Genomic DNA, 24193 nt, shown 5'->3' with positions numbered 1-24193 from the left:
TTTTAAATATTTTTTGTGAACTTTTTAGTTTCACAAAACACTTTCCTCATCACAAAAATAAAATCATTGCTTGTGATGAGAGAAACTGTAATCATAAAAATACTAAAAATTTGCTGATCAAGTACTTTTAAAAGATTCTAAAAATGAGAGTTCAGCTGTTCACTGCCAAGTGCCATTCTATTAAACTAGCAGATCTATTGCCAAAATAGTATAAAAACTAGTACATAGTAGAAAAATGTATAAAAACACGAACATGTTCTTTTTCCTGTTTTATAATAATGAAAATTAAAAGGTACTATAATTTATGTGTTATGTTTATGTCATGTACTGTGAATTTCGCTCCAAAAATATGATTTTGTTTTGTAAACAAAAAAAAAACAACTTTTAAATTTTGGCGCTTATGAAGTAGAAACATATGTTATTTAGTACATATGTACTCGTTACGTTATTTAGTACATATTATGTATTTAGTTAATAAAATATTTTCGTTGTATTGTCAACTTTTTGTATTTAAAAATAATATTTATTTTTACTTGTATTATTTATATATGATAGTTAATTCTTTATGGAAGAGCCCAAAGAGATCAAAAAATTAGATGAAGTAGTGGTGAACCGGATAGCAGCTGGCGAAGTTATACAAAAACCAGCAAATGCTATAAAGGAAATGCTAGAAAATAGGTAGATTTCAATATTTAAGTTTAAAAACAACTACCTTTATGACAAAAATCTCTAAATAATTATTGTTTAAATCACCCAATAGTCTAGATGCTAGGGCGACTTATATTCAAATAACTGTAAAACAAGGAGGTTTAAAATTAATTCAAATCCAAGATAACGGGACTGGAATACGCAAAAGTGATCTTAATATTGTGTGTGAAAGATTTACGACATCAAAACTTAAAAGTTTTCATGATCTTTCTAATATAGCGACCTACGGCTTCCGCGGTGAAGCTTTAGCTAGCATTAGTCACGTGGCGCATTTAACAATTCAAACAAAAACGAAATCGGAGCCCTGTGCTTATAAGTATATACATGCACTTTTTATAAATAAGTTGTATATTTAATTTTCCAATACATGTTATATTTCAAGAGCCTCATATGAGGATGGTTTGCTTAAAGGTTCTATCAAAGCATGCGCTGGAAATCAGGGAACAATTATAACAGTTGAGGATCTTTTTTATAACGTACCACAAAGAAAAAAAGTTTTGAAATCGCCAAATGAAGAATTTCAAAAAATATCGGACATAGTCTGTAAGTATGCTGTACACAACTCCAACGTAGGTTTTGTCCTCAGGAAATCAGGTGAAAATCCGGCAATAAAAACGAATCCAAATAGCACTGCAGACAGCAACATTCGACTCATATTTGGAAATAGTATTGGGAAAGATTTAATAAGAATCGAAGTGAATGAGAGCTATTTAAAATTCAAAGCTGAAGGATGGATATCTAACCCAAATTATTCAGCAAAAAAGGGAATTATGCTCCTGTTTATTAATCACCGATTAGTCGAATCACAAGCTTTAAAATTTGCTGTTGATTCTGCATATGCTACCTATTTACCAAAAGGTGAATTTCCCTTTATTTATATTAGCTTAGATTTGGAGCCAACTTCAGTAGATGTAAACGTTCACCCTACTAAACATGAAGTTCACTTTTTAAATGAAGATGAAATCATTGAAAAAATTAAAAATCATATAGAATCTAAATTAACTGGTTGCAATAGCGCAAGAATTTTTTATAGACAGCAACGGTTACCAGGTGTTGGTAATGATGCTATTGCCAAAGAAAATGAAAAGTCAGGAAATTCTGTTAAAATAAAACCAGAAAATTTTGTTAGAACTGACGCAAATGTTCAAAAGTTGGACAAATTTCTTATTTCAGAGCAAGCTATAAAAATGAAAGGAAACAGTGAACTGAATTTAAAATTTTCAAAAGCACCTTGCTATAACAAAAATAAAAAAGAAACTAAATTGACAAGTATTTTAAATATGCGTAAAAGTATAGAGAATCGTTGCAGTACAAAGTTGAGGAGTATATTTAAAGGAATGTGTTTTGTTGGAGTAGTTAATGAAAAATACAGTACATTTCAGTACGAAAATGGTTTATATTTATGTGACACCATAAAGGCCAGGTAAGAATTATAAAATATAATTATGCATACATACATAGATGCTAAATGTTAAATTCAATTTTATAGTACTCATCTATTCTATCAATTCTTGTTATACGAATTTCAAAATTTTAAGAAAATTGAATTCAAACCTTCAATATCAATTTATGACATGGCTTTAATAGCGCTAGACACAAAAGAAAGTGGGTGGACTGAGGAAGATGGGGAAAAAACTTTTTTGGCTGACATTGTTAAAAACAAGCTGATAGAAAATTCCCCAATATTGGAAGAATATTTTAATTTAAAAATAACAGAAGACGGAATGTTGGAATCTCTACCGCTTTTATTAGAGCACCACAAACCTTCATTAGAAAAACTACCAATATACATTTTAAGATTAGCTACTGATGTAGATTGGGAATGCGAAGAAATATGTTTTAAAGGATTTTGTCAACAAACAGCTGAATATTATGCTTTTGTTCCGCACATAGCTAATTTGAATGCATCACATAAGTATTATGTTGAACACATTTTGTACCCCGCTATGAAAAAATATCTGATACCGAGCAACAGTTTTAAAAATTATTTATTTGAACTAACCACTTTACCTACGCTTTATAAAGTTTTTGAGAGATGCTAATAATTTGAAATTTCAAATTACTAAATTTAGCCGAATATTTATAGTTATATGTTTATTTACATGTAGATGTGTATGTATTGCATTTATATATTTTTTAATATAAACTTGGTTGTCTAATCCTCAATTCCTTTTTAACGTTTTTTGCATGCTCTTTTAACATTTTCATGATTGGAGTATCATATTGCGGCGGCGTTACTTTATTTTCTGAAGCCCAGTAGTATATATCCCAATCATTTGAAGGGCCATTAATCAATTGATCATAAAAAACAAGATTTTCTTCATTCATATCTTTCAAATATTTTTTAGCAAATGTTGATAAAAGTAAGTCATTTTCCAACATTCCTCTTTTACGAGATTGGTAAAGAAGTCTGTAAAATTGATTCATTAAAATTTTTATCGTAATAAAGTATTAAACAAACCTCTGTCTTTTTTGTTCTAATGGTTCGTTTATTTTTGCAGGATATTGTGGTATAGGTAAATAATCGGGGTCATCATAATCGATCATGGGAATATTTCCATTAACAGGTCCGTCAGATTTATCGCTACCAGAAGAAAGTGTTCGATGTGCATCCTTAACCAATCGACAGGATCTTTTTGTCTTTAAATAAGTTTTAAATTTTATTATTTATATACTTATTTATTATTTATATATTTTATATTGCATAACTCAATTTATTTCACAACCTGAGTTAAAACGTTAAATTGCACTTACCATTGCATTTCTCAATGAAGTTAAACTTGCAGATATTGACATTTTTCAGCAACTTCCTTCAATTAAAATATTGTAATTAATCTTTCAAAACTTTATTTACAATAACTAAATTTTGAAAAATAAATTTGGTTATTGATTCGGTAGTTGAGAACTGTCAAACCTATTTTTGTTTTTATTAGATATAATTTCAAGTACGACTTGCCATCGCAGTCATTTATATAATACTTATATAAACGTCAAAATACATTTGGTACTTGAAGAATCGACGTTAATCTTGTCCGTCTCCAGCTATTTGAACACTTAATCATACTCGTAATATCAATTATGTACAACTTTTTCGTTTTCTATCTCTCGTTTTCCAGTTTCGTTTTCTGTATCAACATTTTCAGTTATTGAATAATAATACAACAAGAAAAAAACATTATTGCGCATATAATAATACAATAAGAAAAAAATTGTTGTTTATTTTTTACAATTTTAAATTTGACATATACTTCTTATTAATTTTTATAATTTTTTTTAGTTTTATTTTGTCAAACAACCTTATATAAATGCAATATCAGTTTTTACCATCATGGAAAAAATTTGATTAACATATCGCATACTTGACAGCCAAGAAGTGAAGTTTCTTGCGGGTGTAGGCATTTCTTTTATTTTACTCTTGACATTTCGAAAAATCTGTAAGTATTTCTGTCAGCCGTGGTTTTACCTAATGCCTATAAACATTTATGACCGTATTAATTCTGGTTGTTTTTTTCAAATTGTGATGTACACATAGTTTACATAGCTTAGAGTAAGTACTTATTCTAAAGTTTATCTTGAGCATTATTTTGACGTAAAATTTAAATTAATCTATTTATACTATTATGTATCACATACCGCGCATGAAGCATCTCTATTTCATTCTTGATGACAGTTTACATAATTTATCATTTGCGTCAATCAATTTTGTTGTTCTCCAAAAAGAAAATCCTACAAATTCCCAAATAATAAACAACAGTACCTACGTGATAATTTATTAAAAAACGATATGTGGTAATTATGTTTAAAATTGTCAAAAAAAAATGTGTTTTAAATAAAAAGATAATTTGGATCTTTCTAAATAATTAATGGTTGCACATTGCATATAAAGTTAATTTTAATTCTATGACATGATCAAACATGAAATAAAAAAGGTTTAAACGTGCGTACATACATACATACATAAATATATACATATATGGACTTTCTAACAGCACAAAATAATCGATATTTACAAATAAGAATTTTAGGTAAGTATTATGTTTAATTTAAATTTTGAAGTAACTTCCCAGTTTAATCAATATAAAATTAAGTATATAATATAATTTTTTATTTTAAGAGTATCTAACAAGTAAATATATTTAAAAATATGAAAATTTGCATAAATATAAGTAACTTTAATAGCTCAGCCAGCCATATGCCATTGCTAAATCTCTCCAAATAACATAGTAGTATAGTAAATTAAGATTGCTTATTTACATACATACAATTCTACAGAGAGAGAGAGGAATGCAAAATATATGTACTCTTTTAGAAAAAAGACAGATATATTCTTAATGTCCATATGTTTTTGTTTACATTCTTCTTTATTTTTCACATTTTGTATACAAGAAAAAAATTTGCAATTTTTTACAATTTCGTTTCAGTCTTTTTGATTTAGTCGATGTAAACAAACGGATTAATTTTATTTGCTCTTCTGTTTTTTTTTTTGTGTTTATGAAATATCGTCGGAATAATTGAAAAAATAAAAATGAATTTTAGTGGATATATTTATATATAAGAAGATGACATCATTTTAAATATTTTTGCTATAAGGTTTTTGATGTTTAATTGTGAAATAAATTTGTGTGTTTTGGGAAAAAAACTAATTTTTGAAATCCTGTACTTGACATAGTATTCTTATTTTATTAAAACAAATGTCATTTTTTTAAAAATTGAAAATTATATTTTATTATTTTGAGCGGGTAAGTTTTAAAATATTTTAATACTTATATATTTTTTTTTTGTTGCAAGTTTTAAAATTCAATATTGAAAAATAAATGTAGGCAGGAGGATAGCAAGGTATCTATTTAAAAAATTTAACAGAATTTCATACTTAATTGATATTTCTTTGTTTTTTGTTTTAAAATAAAAAAAAAATACCTTCGGTTAAAATATTTTAATATAATTTTTATTATTTATGTTAAATAAAATATCTAAACAGCATCCATTCATTTCCTAATTTAAAAATTATTAAATTAGAAACCGTTGATCTTAGATAGAAAATTTCTATTTTAAAACAATTAAACTAAATTTATTGTAATTATAATAGTTACTTATATAAACATATTTAAAAAGCAAATAATATAATTATTAAGTGCCCTTACATTTTTATCAGACAATAACATTTTATTTAACATTTTAGGTGGAACATATAACATAGGTGGTTAAGATATCTCGAATTTTTAAATTCTAAGATCTTTGATTATTTAAATTTCCAATATTAATCAATTTCATTTAGTTACAAATTAATGTTTTTTAAGAATTTACTATTAAAAAAAATATTTAAACAAATTAATTCAGTTCTATACTAATACTACTTGTCGAAAGTACATACAAAAAAACAAGACGATTTAATGAAAATTCCGATCTACGTTTTCTATTTATAAATAAAAGGTCAATAATTTTCAATATAATTATATATTTTAATACTCCCATCGATAAATAATCTTTTGTACGAATTAATAACACTTTTTCAGATACATTTTATTTTTCCTATGTATTTTTCACTTAAATAAATAGAATGTAGATCGAAATACCAACTAAAATATTATTTACATATTATTTTTTTACCTATAATCATATTTGTTTATAATTTAGTAAATCTCTATTTATAAGATTTAAATTATATTGAAATATTCTTATAAAATTTTCAATGTTGTTTTCTATTATATTATTTTATTTGAAATGGAATTAAAGTTTTGTATATTTTTCTTAACAAAGAATGGGTTGAAGCATGCGTTGAACGTAGCCTTTCTAGTCTAAATTGTAATTTGGAATTATTTTATTATATCCCTTGTTAATAATTTTATTTAAATTTTTTTAAATAATCTCCCGTAATTTTCTTATTTATACTTCGTAATCAGTTTATTAATTCATTAAAAAATTTATATATACTCGTATATGTATACCTACATATATTTGAAATAGTTTTAGAATTTCGATATCATTATTAATTTGTTTCAAAAATACAATTCTGAATAAAAATAAATTATAACATGAATTTTGAATTTAATTTTTCTTTTTAGGCAATAGGAACTATTTTAATTAATATACTATTTTATATTGTACTTACTTGCCCTTTAATTAGTAAAAACAACACCGCTACCCACGAGTTTTGTTATTTTTTTTATGACCTAAATAGAAATGTAAACAAATTTTTTTATCATTTTTTTTTTATTACTTACATATAACATTTCGAAAATATAATGCACATTATATGTACATATATATGTAATTCGTGTTTATGTTCGAAATAGTATGCATAAGAGTATGGATTATGTGAATACTGGTCATTGTGATCGATTACATATGTATGTACATAAGTACATAAGCATATCAAAATAAATTTTTGTTTTAAAATTCAGAAATTGTCTTTATTAAGTGGGTGTTAAAAAAGTAAATATTTTTATATAGACATGTTTGTGTACCTTTGTATTAACTAAAATAAATTATTAAAAAAAAAAACAAATTAAAATTATGGACAATTTAAATTTTATATATGTATGTATGTATATATTGAAAAAATTGGGAATTCATCGTAAAGTTATGTAACTGAATTAATTTCGTTTGTTTTTCAACAAGTAGTCATAGCTAGTCATGTAACTATATAGCTCTATAAAAATATGTTAATTTTTTTTCAATTATAAAAAACTAAAGGATTTGTTGTAAATTAGTAAGTGCTTCAGCATTTTTCTCTTGCAATTCTAACATTTCTGAATTTTTCAAGGACTGGGACTTCTCCATTCCTTTCTTAAAACACGAATTTGTGGGGTTTTGTTGTTTTAGATTTACAAATTTTTATTTTTCTAGTGAAAGATTAAACAAATTATTTGTTGTTATTGCATTTAATGTATGTACTACGTGCATACACGTTTTTTAAACAATATTCATATTTTGTTTTGCTTATCTGTTAAATTTTCATAAGTTCGTTTTTCCCTTTTTTTTTATTATAACATGATAAGCTTTCCAATATTTGTTTTGACGCATTAAATTAAGTATTTATTTATAATTTTTTTTTTTTTTTGCAATGATCTATTTTAAATTAAGAAAAATTTTTATTTTTATCTATGTATTTACAATTTTATTTATTCATAGCACACATGCTTTTAAACGATTATATAAAACCAGCTTTTTGTTTATAAAACAAATATGTATCTGTCGGTGTAATTAAGCAAGTTAATGGGAAAAGCTTTAATTTAATTTGAATTTTTGTTTTGAGTGTATCTTTTTTAAGTATGAGCAGGTAAAAAAAAAAAAATTCACGTCTAATTCGAGGTTATTTTATTATTATGAATAATATAGTGATGATCTAACCCAACGTAATAAGCTTTACTAAATATGTATTTTAAAAGAGGTTTCATTGTAAAATTTACAAAAGTTTATTAAAGTTCTTTTTTATGCAGTTCATTGAAATGGGAATGCCACATCAAAATATATAATACAGCTGATTATAATTTATTTATAATTAATTTGTATTAAGTTTTTGATTATAAGAAAAGTTCGAGTAATTTTTAGTTTTAATTTTAATTTAAAAGCGAAAAATCTGAAAGATATTGATATCAGAAGAATATTTTTCTTGGGCTTGCATCATCTCTTTATTGCCTTTGTGGCAATTTATTTCTCTTTATTGCCTTTATGATAGTCAAAGTTGTCAATTTGTTTGGGCCTAAATTGTCAATCGGCCTAAACAATATATTTTGTTCTATTTTATATTAGATAGCCTATTTGTAATATTTACTCAAAATAATTAAATTTATAAAACTACAAGTGAGTAAGAAAGCTTTCGATAATTTATTTATTTTTTTGGTTATTTGGTAATTGGAAAAGTCTAGTATGATCTACACTTTTTTCTTATTGTAATTAATAGGTGTGTAAAAAATTGGATTATACAAATTAAAAATTTAAAAATTAAAACCTTTATAGTTGTGAGTATCGTCAATTAGCTCGATATGTCCAATAAAAAATTATTATTACAACTAATATAATAATACTAATGTAATTTTTTTCTGTTATGCCTAAAAGCATTGAAGCATTATTAAATTAAAAAGTTTTATTTTTTAACGTAAAAATATTGATAATAAAACTTTAGCGAAAATTACAAAACTGTTCCTTATTTGCATTTAATATGACAATACTCTGTAGGTGCGCTCAACTTAGAAACGTTTAAATATTTCGAATAACATCGGTTTTATTTTTTTATTTTGTATATTACGAAATTTTTTTATTTTTTTTTTTATATTTCTAAATTTAGATCACAAAAATATTGCACCAATTAAAATAATAAATTATACATGAAAAATTTATGTAAAAATTTATAGTAATCTTGATTGCATTAGCCTATTTAACGAAAACCAATTTTGAAAACTAGATTTAAATATGGTTAAAACTGCAATATAATTTCAGCATTATTTTCACTTTTAAGCAAACAAAAAAAAAAAACAAAAGCTTTATTTTAAAATTTCGAATTTTGTTTTACTTTTTGCTTTGATACTCAAGCAGATCGAATAGCCTTGGAAAGTATTACCTTTTTGGAAAAGTTTAAGTTAGTAAATAAGTATTAACATTTGTACAAAAACACACATAAACAAAGTTGAATTCACAAACCATATACACACACAAAAGTCCTATACGTTGATAAAAGTGTTAATGAATTTATTTTTGATTTTTTTTTTTTTTTTGTTGGTGTACGATATGATTTAAACAGAGATTTCTTTTAAAAGGTGAACCACCGTTGCTGTATACATAGCGTAGTTTTTTCTTTAATTTAATTCATTTTATTAAAATAGTATTTTGGATGGTTTTATATATTTTTTATTAATGGTTAGTGAACGTTTAAGATATTCTTAACTCTTTAAGGGTAATTATTATTTTCTTATAAGCGTTAAATTTTGGCAGTAACTTTTATATAAACCCAAGTATTTACATAGTTACTTGCTTACTCAAATGGATCAACATAAGTAAAAAAGTACCACATCACTTACTACAGTAGTTCATATTTCACGAATTACATCATATGTACTCGTAAAATTAATTATGATATTTTTACTTTATTCCATTTTCATTAAAAATTCTATAGGTATTAAAAAAATTAATGTTATTAATCCTGTACGCATTACGTGATCTCTTAAAATTTAAATACTTTTGTTTTTAAAAATGTAATAGAGAAAATTTTCATAATTAAATTTAAAATTTTGGCTTAACTTAATAAATAATAAACAGCTATAAAATCATTAAATCTGGAATGTGCAATATTTACGTGATTATGAATAAAAATAAAAAAAATTGTACGGTATAGAGCAGTTATTTAATTGTCCTATATAGAGCAGGGTTTTAATTGTCCTTATCAATCAAATGTGATGTTGAAAAATGTTTAAGAAATGTTTAGGAAACTTTTAAGTATGGTTTTTTGGAATTTTTTTAAAAATTTTTGATAATGCCGTATATAAAATTATTTTATTAGGTTTTTAGAAATCGCAACCTGAAACTATATTGAAAATTTCCTTTCTAATCCTTACCGAAAAATTGTCTTAGTGCTATTGAGCCAGAATTGGTGATATTAAAAAAAAGTTTTTGCTAATTGCAGAAAGAAACTGCGCGGGCCATAATTGTTGTACATGCTTTCTTTAAATAAATCTAAAATTGTGAAATTATTAATCACTTAATTTTGTTTTTCCTTCTTTTTTAAATTTTTACCGATTTTCAATACTAATGATGTCAACATTTTGGAATTTTTTTTTTCCTGAACAAAAAAAAAAAAAAACAAAAATAATTTATCTTTAAAAAAGGGTTTAAACTTAATTTGCCTCAATTAATAAGCGCACTTACTCAATACGATCACTATTATTAAAAATTAATGTTATCTTTGTTATAGTTTAACATTAAATGGATAAGAACGTGTAAAATTAAATTAATTTAAAATTAAGTTTTATGAAAATGTAAATGAAATTATATAAGAGTAACTATGATTTAACTTAAATTATATAAAATACGTATATATTTTTTAATTCATTACAAATAAAAAATTGTTGTACTATATGCTATTATCTATTTCTATCATAAATTTTTCACCTAATTCTTATACACACAACTATATTAGCTTACTATTATGTATGAACCGCCAAACAATTTTATGTTCAAATGTGCGTATATAAGTATGTTGCGATTATGTTCGATATATGTATGAAAGACCACACGCATAAATAAAAAATTCTTTAAAAATTTATATAAAATAGCTTTTACAGAATATACGAGTATTTTCAAGGTTTTAAAACTTTATGTTTAATTCACTATTGACTATATGATTCACAATTATAAAGTTCATAATTGGGAATGGTATTTTTTCAATTATTTTATTAGCAGTGTGTTTTATATACATTTTTAACTATTATTTTAGAGCAATATTTCCAATATTGTCTGAATCTTGTAAAATTTTATTGTAATTTTAAAATAAATTGTTAAAGTACATTTTAATATTAACAAATTGATTTTTTATGTATAGAATAGATGATCCCTTAGTTTACTTTACAATAACTTGAATTCCATGGGCTATGATACGGCTACTTCTAAATTTTTTACCATAAAATGAACTAGTCTAAGTTTTCCAAATATTCGTTGAACCACAGCAAAAAATGGGAACCGGATATTTGTCACTGTCTTTTCTCCCTCCAGATCATATTAACTCCTCCAGAGGTTCTCTCACATATAAATACATACTTATTATATTTTTTATTGTAGTAATAGCTATTGCAATAAAATAACAAAAAAAAAGATAATAATATTGCTTAGAGTTAGATTATTAAATGTGTATTTTTTTTTTTCCTTTACTACTAATAAATTTAAGTTGAGTCAATTTTCGTGTTAAACTTTTCTAACTAACTATATATGTATATGTAATTATTGTTCATATTTTATATTTTTATAATAAAGTTTGCAAATTTATTTATATGTATGTGGGTATAGGTATATACCCTAAATTAACATTATATATATGTACAAAAGTATGTATGCATACCATATTGAATATTATTTGACACACACCATTTTTGAATTTCTTAATTAAAATTAATAAAACTTAATTATAATTTTTACTTAATTATACTTTAATAATACTATAAAGGAATGTAGATATTATAAAAATATGATATTTAAATATGTGTTGTAGTACAATTACATACATACATTAAAATAATTTGGTTTATTTTTTTTTTGATTTAAGAGAAAACAAAAAAATTTCGTGACTGTATTTAAAAATTCACTTAGATTTTATTCAATAAGTAAAACTCGATTATAGGAATGACCCAGTTTTCCATTTTATAAATGAACCACATACAAATATAAGAACACATTTAGAAAACTAATAATAGATTTTTATTTACGGTATTGTATTATGAATGCATATTTGTCCATACACATGAAAAATTACATACTACATAATATGTGTGTGTAGCGGGTGTAATTTTTTCCAAAACATCCTCTTCTTTTTTTATGCTATATTTTTTTTTTGTCCTTAATTTTGTATAAAAGAAAAAAGCAAACTAAAAAATAAAACGTAGAGAAATTTTTCTAAAAAGACGTTGACTTTTTCCGAATGATTTTTTGATTGATTTCAGAGAAATTATTACGTCATTTAATGTTTATTTACTTACATATACCTATATATTTTATTTATTTATGTAAATATAAAATAATTATAATAATCGAATTTATAATTTCGGAAATAAACACATGAAGAGACATTTCACAAAAAAAAAAGAATGAAATACTAAATGATTAATAGAAATTTTAAGATTTAGTATACCTGTTTTAAAAGTATTTTTTCTGTAAAAAGAAAAGTGGTTTCCAATTTTCCATTTCAACTTGACCAGTACATATATAAAAAATATTTTATCAGATAAAGTTCAAAATCATGTGAACCTCTAAATATTTACATTATTTTAATCTTCAAATAACTAAATTAGATAAAAGATAAATTTGAATTTTAATATAAAGAACTAAATTTAAAATAAAAAAAAATTTTATTTTCCGCAAATTTAATATTTAAATTAAAAAAAAAAATTTGAAAAAATTATGGAACTATATATTCTTTTTATGATTCAAGGTTAATCATATTTTTTGATACTATTTTTAAATAGTTTTAATATTTTGGAATATAAATTAAAACTTTATTAAAATTTGTTATGTATAATTATATTTATATACAATAAGTATATATATATATGTATTTAAAAAATGCTATGCATTCATATAAATGTACATATTTCATAATAAGTACATAGATATATAAAAATAAATTTAAAAAATTTATGAATTAAGATGAAATTTTTAATTTTTGAAATTCATTATAATTTGTTATAAATATATAGGTATATGAAGACGCATTTATACGGGCATAAATCTTTCTATTTAATCAAAGATTTACAAAACAACAATTATGCGAAACAATAACTGTGCAACGCAATACTGCAAAAAAAATACCGTGATGAATATTTTTAACTATTATATAAAATCAAAACAGTTCGTTTAATTTAACTGCGCTACTCATATTAATTTCGCTATATAGAAAAATTAATCAGCTTTATGAACAAATCAGAATATGCATATTTGTTATAATATTTTTCATTCTATTTATAATTTCAGAATTAAATTAATATTCTATAATATTATCCTAAATGTTAGTGTAAATCTCCCCAAAAATAATATTTCTTTGGAATAATTTATATGATCTTCAATATTGACTTTTTTCAATTTTATTCTTAAAATAGATCATTGTACCTAACGCTTTCTACAAGGAACATAATATTATATACATTTATTCTGACGAGTTTTAAATTTCAATTTTAAATCTTTTCTTTCCGATATTTGTACATATGTATATAATTTATGTATTTCTTATTTTTCTCTCTATTTTAATTATTTGAACATATATACGTAATGCAATCTTACACATGTAGTAGTTTTATTTATCAGAATGGGGAAAAAAGTTATAAACGGAAATGGATTCTTTTTAGTTAAAATTTTTTGTAAAATGAATTCATGGTCACTTGATTCTAAAAAGTATCAATTACTTACCATAAAAAAGAAAATATATATTTTGTACATAATAAGATTTTTTTTTTATTTTACTTCAACTTTCCTGTAATATGAAATTTATTTTTACATAAAAATTATAATAATGAATTTATTCATACATCTTCTGATTCATTATCATATTAATATTTATTTATGATTTTATTTTTTTACTTCAATTTATAAATAAAATAGCAAAAGGTGTAAATTAAAAAATAACTGATACAAGGAAATTGTTCTTAAAGAATTCATAATGGGTCAAATGACTAGTAGGCTAAGATATCCATTACACGCATATACTGGTAGCGTTGCAGAAATTATAACTGGTCGAAAAAGAAAAAGAAATGAAGATTCTGATAGTTCAAATGATGAAAATAATAGTGCATTAGAAAAATCTTTATCAACACCAAAAAAGTAAGTTTGAATAATGTGAAATAATTTTATTTTATGATTTGTTTAATTAAAGAGTTCATGCTAATTACAGTAAAATACTTGTAACAATAATATGAATTGCAATAATTTTTATCATGAAAATTTAAAATTCCTTATATTTTCCTTTTAACTATAGGAAAAAACTTCTTACAACAACTCAATATATTTATCAAGCATTATATAAAGAAGAAAAAAATTCAGATGTAACAGTTTTAGCGTTGGGAAAAGCATGGCGGTTGCATAAGGTCTATTTATGTCAGAGCCCTTATTTTTTTAGCATGTTTAATGGATCTTGGAAAGAATCTTGTCAAGATTTCATACATATTAGAATAGCCGACAATAAAATAACTTTAGATGGTAAACCTATAAGAAAACATTTGTACCAATACTTAACTATATATTTATTAATTTTTCAGCACTTGAAGCCGTTTTTGGTTCATTTTATTCTGACGAAATTGAAATTGAACCGAAAAAAGTCATATCAATATTAGCAACGGCAACTTTATTTCAATTGGAAGGTATCATTGATAAATGTAGCGAAGTTATGACGGAAACAACAAATGCAGAAGTATTTAATAAATAAATCTTTTAATAAATGCTATGTCTATAAAAGTATTAAATTTCAGACAGCAATAGATTATTATGAAGCAGCATGTCAATATGGTGTGCAAAATGCAAAAAAAGCTGCATTTGAATGGCTAGAAACAAATTTAGTTGGATATTACTTCAAATATGTTAAATATTTAAAATTAATTAATGAAGAATTAATAACTGCCTTATTATCCAGCCCGAATTTATATGTTTTCCAAACGGAATTTTCGTTATACATTCTGTTAAGGCTATGGATGTATTTAAAATTTTTTCCAAATTATAAACCAGATGATGATTTTTGCAAATTACCTGGAAATAATCCTCAAACTTATTTTGCTGAACGATCTGATAAGACTCCATTTCTGCATACTGCTGATGGTCGTGAATTTATCAAACCTTTTCAAGCCTTACGGATTCAACATTTGTTGAATCATAACATTGACTTAAAATTAGTAGTACAAGATAATATAATTCCAATGGAATGGCTTCATCCACATATAATGAGCCATTGGTCGTCTGTATTAAAAGTTGATCATTATGCTGAAGAAGGGTAAAATTATTGTATTTGCATGATATATTTGAAACAGTCAATAATTGGACAAATATTTGCAGGCCAAAAGACCTTCAGGAAGAAATTTTCTTAAAAAATTCAATGCGTTGCGGACGTGTACTTCAAGATCCATCATATCAAAAATGGAGATGGACAGGTTTTAATTTTGGTTTAGATCTTATTTTGATTGCAGATTCTGGTGTTTTAAGTATAAAAAGGCATCACAGAAATGAATATGAACGTCTACTTAGCTTAAAAAACAAGCGTCAATTTATGATTCGGTAAAAAGAATTAATTTTGTTTATCTTTATATTATATAAATATAACTAGCATTTGATTTCAGAGTAACAATTACTTCATTAAATGAACAGCGTCAAAGAAGTTATTCTCAAACTACTGGAATTATGTCATTAGAATTAGAAAAAAACGAAGACGTTAGTTTGTTAATGATGCATCCAAAATTAGTACATCCACTTCTGATCTCAGTCAATCTATTAATAAACCCGCCGATACCAGAATTAAAACCAATAACTGAAAACTCATCAGAAGAGAAAAACTCAAATCCAATATCAGATATTGGAGAAAATCTTTCGTTAGCAAACAATGGTAATAGTTCCAGGTCAAATTCACCAACAAGAATTGGTGCGGGGGAAAGCGACGATAGAAATAATAATGTTGTAGGAAACTTTTAGGATAATTCAAAAATTTTCTTCTCAATAATACTTCGAATTAAGTGTCGTTCTGCATTTAACAATGTAAAAAATCAATCTCGTATTTCATTAATTATATTTATGTTTTTTTTTTTTATTTTGAACTATTTAAATAATATACACCAACATAAGTTTTTAACTGGAATTCTGAACCTAAATAATTTTAAGGTAGATGTAAAATTTTTATTCCATTTTGGGAATAAGTTAAAATTATTTTCAATTTTTAAAGATTTGAAAAAAAAGACGTTCCAAAAAATTTAAATTAATCGCTACAAAACGATAAAGTAATATGTATATTTTGCAAAAGATGCAAAATAATTTATTTTATAAATTTTTTTTTTTTTATGTAAGCCATTATCATTATATACATAATTTTTTTCATTAATTTTGTAACAGAAGAATAACTTTAGTTTTTTTTGTAAAGGTGCGATAAAACAAAATCAACTGTGAATAAAATTATAAAGTTTAAAACAATTCATTCTTTAATAATTTTGTAAATATACATATGTATGTATTAAAAATAAATACGCACACATACATACTGACATGTGTTATGTATATATATAATTGCACTTAGTTATGCACAAATAAGAATTTACATATATAAAAAGCCATAACAAAATTTGATGTTTTATGTTACATTTGAATATAATAATTTTTATCAAATGAAATATACATGCAAAATATATTATAATTTATTTTTGAAATAATTAAAGAAGTAAAAGAAACGAAAAAAAACGATTATGACTTTTGGATTTGAGGAAAATAATTTTGATAAATTGATGCAAAGAAACAGTTTTGTTCTATTTTTTCCTAATTTTATAAAAAATAAAATTAGTTCAATATTTTATTTTTTTAAAGTAAGTAATATAATTATATAAGTTAATTTTTTCATATCGCAATAGATAATCGTAATTTTTATTTTCATTTTTATACCATTAGCAAATATGTACTTTAATTAGTGAGTAAAACAGTTTTCTCATCCTGTTTTATCGTGATATACATATTATGCATTGCCCATCAATAATACAAAATAAATTACATTTGATAGTAAATAAAAATACATACAAGTTTTTCTAAAAAATCTATTTGTAAATAAGCGTATCCAACTTCCTAATACCACGATTTTACTCTTTTAAGTTTTTACTCTTTTTAGCTCCTTCTTCAATTACCTTTCCCAGGTCCTTCAAGGACACCTCGCCAGTACCTCTTGGTAAGCTTTGTGGTTGATTGGGCCCCGGCTTCCAAGCAACGAAATAAATAATTTGAAATGTGGCAGAGACACCATTTTCCTATGATATATAAGATATACATTATGATAAAAATAGATATATTTTAATTTTTTTTTATAATTACACACATATAATTATATTATATTTTTCACCTTTTGATACATTTCGTTATAAATTGCTGCAGCTGCCATCATGACGTCTCTGCTTAAATGTAAGGGACGATTAAGAGCTGCATTATTTTCACTCATACCTTTTAAATCGTACATAAGCTCAAACATTGTTGGGTAGCCAACTACTATCTCATCCGTGTCAATAGTGAGCATTGTAAAACCAGCTTGATTTAATAAGCCGCCTACATCACGAATTTGTGTAAATGGTGAAATATGCGGAGCTATACCACCTTTACGTTCGAGTTCAGCAAGTTGTAACGAAGAACGCAATTCATATAAAGTATCACCACCAAATAAAGATGCCATAAAAACGCCGTCTGGTTTTAAACACCGTAATACTTTAGAAAAGCATCCAGGCAAATCATTTACCCAATGCAAGCTTAAATTCGACATGATTATATCTATAGAATTTTCCTCAAAATCCAACTTTTCTTCATCCATTTCTAATTTAGTAATTTTTAATCCTGGTGTACTTTCCGCTTGCTCAAGCATTTTAGAACTTGTATCACACAAAATTAACTGTTTAACTGTTTCCGCTAAAATATGTTTGGACAAATATCCTCGACTACATCCCAAATCCACTGCCTTTTCAAATTCTCGCTTAATATCGAAAATTCTATCAGATAATCGGAAACCAACTTCCTCTTTCAAGTAATCATATAGGTTAACATCAGGACTAAAAACAAACAAACGTTCAACTTGTTGAATAAGTATTTCTTTCATTACCTTGCTGCTGCTCTTTCCTTTTGAAGTTTTTTTACATTTCTATCAAAAATGTTCATAGATTTAATAGCACTTAAAGTGGCCGCTGTACTAATTTTGTGTTGACAACCTTTTCCATTGTTAACGTAAACCAAAAACTCATTGAAAATTTTATATTTTTTGATAAGTTTATGCATTCTACTTTTCTTATTGGTAAACAATAAAATTTTACCTGAATGTCATGAATAAATTTTACCTGTAATGAATTTGTCATGAACAATATGATATTACACGGTTAGAACTGCGCACATTTAGTTGTAGCAGAGTTACTACAATAATTGACATTATATGAAATAATAGAAACTAACAACTGTAGAGAAAATACATACTTTATGCAAAAAATTACAAATCCGCTATTTTTCTTTTTGTAAGTTCCCTTAACATAAAACAAATTTTTTTGTAGAAAATAAACTAAAGAAATTTAAAAAAAACTTTTGTAGTTTAGTAGTACAAGAAATAGTTTTTTCTAATTTCAATTTTTCAAAAAGTCAGTTCAAGATTTGGAGTTTCTTTCGTTATTGATTAGGCTGCTTTTAGAGCATCTAAAATAAAAAAAAAGTACTGGCATATATTTTAAAATTTTAAATTTATTTTAGTTTAATATTTCTCTTTAAAAAATTAAATATTTCTTTTTAGTTAGTTTAGTATTTCTTAGTTTTTCTTATTAAATATTCATTTTTATTGTAAACAGAAAGTGACACAATTAGTAACTAATTCAAGTTAACTATAACAAAGGTCAAATTATAATCAAATAATTTAATTTCTTCGAAAAATTTTACTCAAAAATAAACTTGTTGTTTAGCATTTAAATAAGTTCATCTAAAAAAATTAAAGTTTAGTTTTTGATTTGTAAACCGACCGGTTATGAAAAATGCGATTTTATATTTCTACATAATAATTTATGAATTGGCTATTTTTGTGGGAAAACTACAAACTATAACACAACGGTAACTTTCACTTTGACGGTTTAAAAAGTTTTTTTTTTCTTTTAATCCAAAACGTCAACGAAAATTAAGAAGGGAGTTTTTTTTTGTCAAAACAGTAAAGTAGAAAAGTAAATTTAGAAAAATATTAAATTTACTATGATTGAATTGAATGATCTTCCAAATGAAATTTTGGAATTTATACTAAGTTATCTGCCTCCTTATAAGGATCTTGAAGTATGTAGGAATGTTTGCAGACGATGGGATGAGGCAGTAAACAGTAAGTACTTGTTTGAATATTATTGAAAATTGAAAGAAAATGTTTCATTTCTGCTTTCTTTTAAATTGTTTACTTTACCCAAATCAATGAGCTTATTTTTGTAATATTTAAATTGCAGATGTATTATATAGGGGAAAAATTAATTTTTTGAAAGGTTTGACAGACTACTATCTTTGTTGGACAACCCACACATCAAGTCAAATCTTTCCAAGTGGAAGATTTTCTCATGCTTACTGTGTTCATGAAGATTCTATGTATATATTTGGTGGTGGGTCATCATCTGATACAACGTTCAATGACTTGTGGCGGTTTGATCTTTCTAAAAGGCAGTGGATAAGACCAGTAACAATGGGTAAATAGAAAAACTTGTTTTTGTAAACATGCTGCATCCATATCCAAACATGCAATTGCATACATAAGTATGTTTCCATAAAATTCAAGAAGGGATATTCTAATGAAAACTACCTTAATTCGAAAGAAAAATTTTTGATTCTTTTACTATCGGCAAAAATAACATTTTATGTTTTAAATATGTAGGTTTTTAAATTATGATTAAAAAAAAATTTTAAATCTTCTAGGTTTAAAAAGTTTTTATGATTACGGAAAGTTTTTATAATGCTCTCCATTCAAGCGTCCTTCATCACGAATATTTTGCAATTTTGCACGAAGTGTTTCATTTCCATCATGACCTAATCCAATACGTTCCACATATTTTGCTGCTCTAAATCCATGTTGCTGAAAAAATTCATAAAAAAACCATCAAATTTTATATATGAATAACGTTATTTTCTACTTCATAAAAACTTGAGCGATATTTTTCACCTGAATCTGGTGAAAAATTCCATTCCGACTTTTGATGAATAACTGGCATTCCAAACAGCCCATTTGTAGCAGCTTCAAATAGTCCTCTGATAACGTTAGCTTTTACATTACTCTCTTGCGAGCATAAAAGCAAAAATATGTGAAATGAAAATAAATATTTTATTGGGATTTTCATATTTATTTTTAAATTATAAAATTTAGACTTTTTCCGCAACTTATAAGTTATTTATGCAATTAAGTAAAAAAAGGAATAAACAAAAAAAAGAAAATTCGTAAAAATTTAAAAACAGGTTAACACAAGAAATTTCATGTAGTATTTGCTTGGAGGGGTTAACTATTATGTTTGTTTTTAAAAAGCTTTACTATAATTTCTTACAAATTTTTCATATATTCACAATCATGTGCAGTAAAAATTTATGTTTAATTTTTTTTTCTAAGATCGTTTTAAAAAAGTGGTTATTTAAATCCTCTGTTTAAATAAGCTTTCTCTTTTGGAAAATATCACGAAAGCAAATGCGCGCTTGCATTTTTTTGCTGAACTTTTCATTGCAACATGATCATGCTACGTAAATTATAACGTTACCTTTTGAAATAAGTAGCTTTTTTAAAGCTTTTACATATTTGCAAACTACAAAAAAAAATTTTTTTCATAAATTCATCAATAACAGATAATGCTTTTAGGAAGCTATCCATCTCCAAAAGGATCGGCAACAATGATACCCTATCAAAATAAACTCATATTATTTGGCGGATGGAGATACCCATCATTTCACCCACCACATCAACCATGGTGTCTGTTTGATGAGTTGCACTGCTACGATATCAAAGAAAATCGATGGTTTGTTCAAAATTCTTTAATAACTCCACCATTAATAGCCGGTCATTCGGCCTCACTGCATGGCGATCAAATGATAATATTTGGAGGGTATCAATGTGATGATGGACAAAACACTAGTTCAAACGATGTCTGGTCATTAGATTTAAAAACATTTCAGTGGCGAAAACCTATTATCGTAGGCGCCAGCACAAATAGCAGACCAGCTCCAAGATATGGTCAAATGCAAATAGCCCTAGATGAGTTCCACTTAATGATAATGGGAGGCTCTGGTGGATTCAACAATTTATTTAGTGATTGTTGGATTTTAGATATGACCAAAGAAGCATGGCAGTGGCATAATATACCTGTTAGGAATCGTAAGTGGGCTGCTACACATATGTGGAATAGTCCTGCATGTCGAATTGGAAACAAGATAATTGTTTGCGGTCCAACGCCAAGTGTTCCAGCAGATTTTCAAATATTAAAGCAAAAAAGTAATAATTCTTTAAATAGACTAGGTATTGAAGTTGGAAGAGGTTTACGAGGTCAGAATGGCGATTTAGATAATAATGAAAGGAATCGATTTCAAATACGTGATATAGACCAAATAAATATAAGGGGACTTGATGAAAGGAGGCAAGCTGCTGTTCCGAGAAATTTAAACAATATTGGACAACAGCAGCTTTTAAATAATAATATACCAATCAGGAATAATATTCCAAATGACATGAATGTTTATAATAAAAATAGCAATAATAACAATAATGATATTGTAAATGATGATAAAGGTGGTAACGATAATAGCAGCCATAATTGTAATCAAAATTTTGAAGTTGGAGAAGCGCTTCAAAATCCTGTACCAAAAACTGAAAATTCTAAAGGTTTGTTTGTTCCAAATTATCGGAAACATGTTAAAATAAAGTTTTTTTTTAAATTTTATTTAGATTCTCTTGTTCGACCTAACTGCCAGTTTTCTCCAGAATTGCATGGCTCTCTACGTAGTCAATTACATCATCAGCAAGGACTCAATGATGCTGTAAATCGCCTACAGAGAAACTTAGCTCTTCGTGCAAGAGATAATGATGTGAAACTGCCATTGAGATTTAATGAGCAACAAGATGGTCGCATTTGTATGGCTGCCTTTAACGTACAACAAAATAATCCTATTCGAATACAGAAAGAATATCGACAACAAGAGCGTGTTCGTCGCTTAAATGAAAAACTCAATCAATTTCGCAATGCGAAAAAAAAACAAGAAGCTGCAGCTGCGGCCGAAGCTGCTGCTTTAGTTGATAAAGCGAATAATGAAACTCAAGAGCAACGTCAATTACAACACAACCGTCCAATTCATGGTGCTCAGCATCAACAAAAACCTCAATCAGAAGAACCAAAGCCAAAACGAGCAAAACGAAATGTTTTAGGAATGTTCGTTTGTGATATTTCAAATATTCTTAATTCGAATGATCCATTTTTAGAATGGCTTGAATATAAAAATTATGGAATTCTTTCGGGGGCACCAGAGAGACTCATTTTTGCTTCCATGATTCCTGGTAAAAATGAATTGATATTATTTGGTGGTGTTCAAAAAGAATCATTATGTTCGAAACAACATAAAGTTTCAAATTTAATACATTTCCTTAGCGTCCCTAAAGAAATTATATAAAACAAGAAACGAAAAACAAAAACGAGAAAGAAATAAAATTTTATTAAGATATGTTACAAGTTAAAAACAAAAATTAATTTTAGTAAAACTTGCGAAAGCTAAAAATCTCTTATTTGATCTTCAAAGTTACGTTTTTATTTTAAGTGCGTATTGTGAATGTTTTGAACTGTTAAGATATAAGAAATTGAATTTTAAGTATGTATGTATGTTATTTTACGGCAAATAACATAGAGAATATTGTGTACCTAACAGTTAATAAATAAATGCGCTTTTAGAAATTTTAGCGTACTCAACTTTAAAGTTTTCAATATTAAATATGTACCTATATTTTTAAATGTAAAAATAATTGTTTATCATATTATATTAAAAGGTCAAAAACAATATAAACTCCGGCATTGTGATAATAATGTGTTTAAAATAATTCAATATACATCTGAAACATGTAATACATATTATAAACATTAGAAGGAAATTTTTGTTCAAATTTACAAACTAATCATACTTAAGGGCGTCTACCAAAACTGTAAAATTTTTGCGAAGAGTATCAAATCTACTTTTTGCTAAACATTTTGGTAAACTAATAAATAATGTAGACTCAGAACAAAAGTTCTTAGTGCAAATGCAATCATAAGTTCACTTTCAACAATTCAGCTTCCTTGTTAAACTTGACTGTTAGTTTTTTTTAGCAAAAAGATATTATATTTAATATTAGACTTTAAGAAATTCCGAAAAATAATTCCTTATGTGTCAAAAATATAAAGTAAGCCCTAGTGCAAATTCGTGATTACCAAGTTACCAAGTAAAAAGTGATTGGTTCATGTTTTTAATAATTAAAGTTGGAATATTAGGTTTAAATTTATATATGGAGACTTAAAAAAATTATGTTTTTAGATTTTTCAATTTATTTCTTATATATTCAATATTTTAAGCAAATAAAATTTTATTTTCCCTTGAAATGTTAATTTAAAATAGTATAATAAAGCGAATCGAATGTTTAACAATTTGAAAAAAAAAACAAAACCAAACAGTCCAACTTCTTCGAACCGAAATTCATCAATAATTTTCAATATCTTTTCCGTTTAAAATTTCTAAAATTTTTTGAAATTTGTATACACACAAAAGGAAGTTATTTTGTGTGCGCAGATATAAGATAAGGGTTAATAGGCTTATTATGCCATCTGGCAAGTTGACAGTTCGTAATTATGCATGGCGAATTGGACAAAAAATCTGGCGAATAAAAAAGATCTGACAAGTACGCGAATTCTTCAAAAGTGTAGAGCACCTTACTGTATGTTTTGAATTTTGCTATAAATTTTTCTTCAGATAACAGTGATGAGCTCTTAATTTTAATTTGTAATAAATCATAAAAAAATAATAACTTTGTTAATTAAAAATATTAAAGAAGAGAAACGAATAAATGATTGATTCCGGT

The 24193-nt window shown here is 25.4% G+C and overlaps 6 protein-coding genes across 7 annotated transcripts; 3 read left to right on the top strand and 3 right to left on the bottom strand.

Annotated features, from left to right (window-relative positions):
* The first annotated feature begins 195 nt into the window (after window positions 1-195).
* Window positions 196-2750, top strand: LOC129611605 (DNA mismatch repair protein Mlh1). The gene is made up of 5 exons (XM_055524816.1): window positions 196-292; window positions 556-678; window positions 761-1024; window positions 1091-2131; window positions 2198-2750. Exons 2-5 carry the CDS (start codon window positions 566-568, stop codon window positions 2748-2750), a joined length of 1971 nt encoding a protein of 656 aa, XP_055380791.1. The 5' UTR covers window positions 196-292; window positions 556-565.
* Window positions 2679-3642, bottom strand: LOC129611606 (succinate dehydrogenase assembly factor 2-B, mitochondrial-like). Its single transcript, XM_055524818.1, has 3 exons — window positions 3463-3642; window positions 3170-3348; window positions 2679-3118 (listed from the first exon to the last, which is right to left on the bottom strand). The coding sequence occupies exons 1-3, from the start codon at window positions 3502-3504 to the stop codon at window positions 2845-2847; spliced, it is 495 nt and encodes a 164-aa protein (XP_055380793.1). The 5' UTR covers window positions 3505-3642; the 3' UTR covers window positions 2679-2844.
* Window positions 3643-4452: 810 nt separating this feature from the next.
* On the top strand, window positions 4453-16700 carry LOC129611612 (protein germ cell-less). Of its 2 annotated transcripts, none has more exons than XM_055524824.1 (7): window positions 4453-4733; window positions 14005-14223; window positions 14378-14598; window positions 14658-14809; window positions 14868-15382; window positions 15445-15663; window positions 15726-16700. In XM_055524824.1, exons 2-7 carry the CDS (start codon window positions 14063-14065, stop codon window positions 16072-16074), a joined length of 1617 nt encoding a protein of 538 aa, XP_055380799.1. In that variant the 5' UTR covers window positions 4453-4733; window positions 14005-14062; the 3' UTR covers window positions 16075-16700. The 2 variants fall into 2 exon arrangements, with proteins under 2 accessions (XP_055380799.1, XP_055380800.1); XM_055524825.1 differs by lacking the exon at window positions 4453-4733 and adding an exon at window positions 5191-5447.
* A 211-nt stretch (window positions 16701-16911) lies between these two features.
* On the bottom strand, window positions 16912-18442 carry LOC129611627 (arginine-hydroxylase NDUFAF5, mitochondrial). Its single transcript, XM_055524848.1, has 3 exons — window positions 18221-18442; window positions 17477-18170; window positions 16912-17384 (listed from the first exon to the last, which is right to left on the bottom strand). The coding sequence occupies exons 1-3, from the start codon at window positions 18391-18393 to the stop codon at window positions 17220-17222; spliced, it is 1032 nt and encodes a 343-aa protein (XP_055380823.1). The 5' UTR covers window positions 18394-18442; the 3' UTR covers window positions 16912-17219.
* An 825-nt stretch (window positions 18443-19267) lies between these two features.
* LOC129611610 (uncharacterized) lies at window positions 19268-23044 on the top strand. Its single transcript, XM_055524822.1, has 4 exons — window positions 19268-19459; window positions 19578-19811; window positions 20963-21979; window positions 22043-23044. The coding sequence occupies exons 1-4, from the start codon at window positions 19339-19341 to the stop codon at window positions 22759-22761; spliced, it is 2091 nt and encodes a 696-aa protein (XP_055380797.1). The 5' UTR covers window positions 19268-19338; the 3' UTR covers window positions 22762-23044.
* Window positions 19930-20512, bottom strand: LOC129611611 (uncharacterized). The gene is made up of 2 exons (XM_055524823.1): window positions 20253-20512; window positions 19930-20194 (listed from the first exon to the last, which is right to left on the bottom strand). The coding sequence occupies exons 1-2, from the start codon at window positions 20454-20456 to the stop codon at window positions 20057-20059; spliced, it is 342 nt and encodes a 113-aa protein (XP_055380798.1). The 5' UTR covers window positions 20457-20512; the 3' UTR covers window positions 19930-20056.
* Window positions 23045-24193: the final 1149 nt, after the last annotated feature.

This window comes from Condylostylus longicornis, unplaced genomic scaffold (assembly GCF_029603195.1).
Source record: "Condylostylus longicornis isolate FDR11 unplaced genomic scaffold, ASM2960319v2 ptg000054l, whole genome shotgun sequence".
NCBI lineage: Eukaryota > Metazoa > Arthropoda > Insecta > Diptera > Dolichopodidae > Condylostylus > Condylostylus longicornis.
This window is presented reverse-complemented; position numbering and strand designations above follow the sequence as displayed.

What these genes read in the sequence shown, in the direction of transcription:
- LOC129611611 (XM_055524823.1), bottom strand. Translation starts at nt 20,456, where the DNA reads ATGAAAATCCCAATAAAATATTTATTTTCATTTCACATATTTTTGCTT. An exon ending in ATCGCTCAAGTTTTTATGAA is followed by an intron (nt 20,195 to 20,252) that starts GTAGAAAATAAC and finishes GAATTTTTTCAG; the next exon opens with CAACATGGATTTAGAGCAGC.
- LOC129611606 (XM_055524818.1), bottom strand. Translation starts at nt 3,504, where the DNA reads ATGTCAATATCTGCAAGTTTAACTTCATTGAGAAATGCAATG. An exon ending in CTTCATTGAGAAATGCAATG is followed by an intron (nt 3,349 to 3,462) that starts GTAAGTGCAATT and finishes ACTTATTTAAAG; the next exon opens with ACAAAAAGATCCTGTCGATT. An exon ending in TTAGAACAAAAAAGACAGAG is followed by an intron (nt 3,119 to 3,169) that starts GTTTGTTTAATA and finishes TCAATTTTACAG; the next exon opens with ACTTCTTTACCAATCTCGTA.
- LOC129611612 (XM_055524824.1), top strand. Translation starts at nt 14,063, where the DNA reads ATGGGTCAAATGACTAGTAGGCTAAGATATCCATTACACGCATATACT. An exon ending in TCTTTATCAACACCAAAAAA is followed by an intron (nt 14,224 to 14,377) that starts GTAAGTTTGAAT and finishes TTTTAACTATAG; the next exon opens with GAAAAAACTTCTTACAACAA. An exon ending in AAGCGTCAATTTATGATTCG is followed by an intron (nt 15,664 to 15,725) that starts GTAAAAAGAATT and finishes ATTTGATTTCAG; the next exon opens with AGTAACAATTACTTCATTAA.
- LOC129611605 (XM_055524816.1), top strand. Translation starts at nt 566, where the DNA reads ATGGAAGAGCCCAAAGAGATCAAAAAATTAGATGAAGTAGTGGTGAAC. An exon ending in AAGGAAATGCTAGAAAATAG is followed by an intron (nt 679 to 760) that starts GTAGATTTCAAT and finishes ATCACCCAATAG; the next exon opens with TCTAGATGCTAGGGCGACTT. An exon ending in TGTGACACCATAAAGGCCAG is followed by an intron (nt 2,132 to 2,197) that starts GTAAGAATTATA and finishes TCAATTTTATAG; the next exon opens with TACTCATCTATTCTATCAAT.
- LOC129611627 (XM_055524848.1), bottom strand. Translation starts at nt 18,393, where the DNA reads ATGCATAAACTTATCAAAAAATATAAAATTTTCAATGAGTTTTTGGTT. An exon ending in AAGGAAAGAGCAGCAGCAAG is followed by an intron (nt 18,171 to 18,220) that starts GTAATGAAAGAA and finishes GTTTGTTTTTAG; the next exon opens with TCCTGATGTTAACCTATATG. An exon ending in ATAACGAAATGTATCAAAAG is followed by an intron (nt 17,385 to 17,476) that starts GTGAAAAATATA and finishes TATATATCATAG; the next exon opens with GAAAATGGTGTCTCTGCCAC.
- LOC129611610 (XM_055524822.1), top strand. Translation starts at nt 19,339, where the DNA reads ATGATTGAATTGAATGATCTTCCAAATGAAATTTTGGAATTTATACTA. An exon ending in ATGGGATGAGGCAGTAAACA is followed by an intron (nt 19,460 to 19,577) that starts GTAAGTACTTGT and finishes TTTAAATTGCAG; the next exon opens with ATGTATTATATAGGGGAAAA. An exon ending in AAAAACTGAAAATTCTAAAG is followed by an intron (nt 21,980 to 22,042) that starts GTTTGTTTGTTC and finishes AATTTTATTTAG; the next exon opens with ATTCTCTTGTTCGACCTAAC.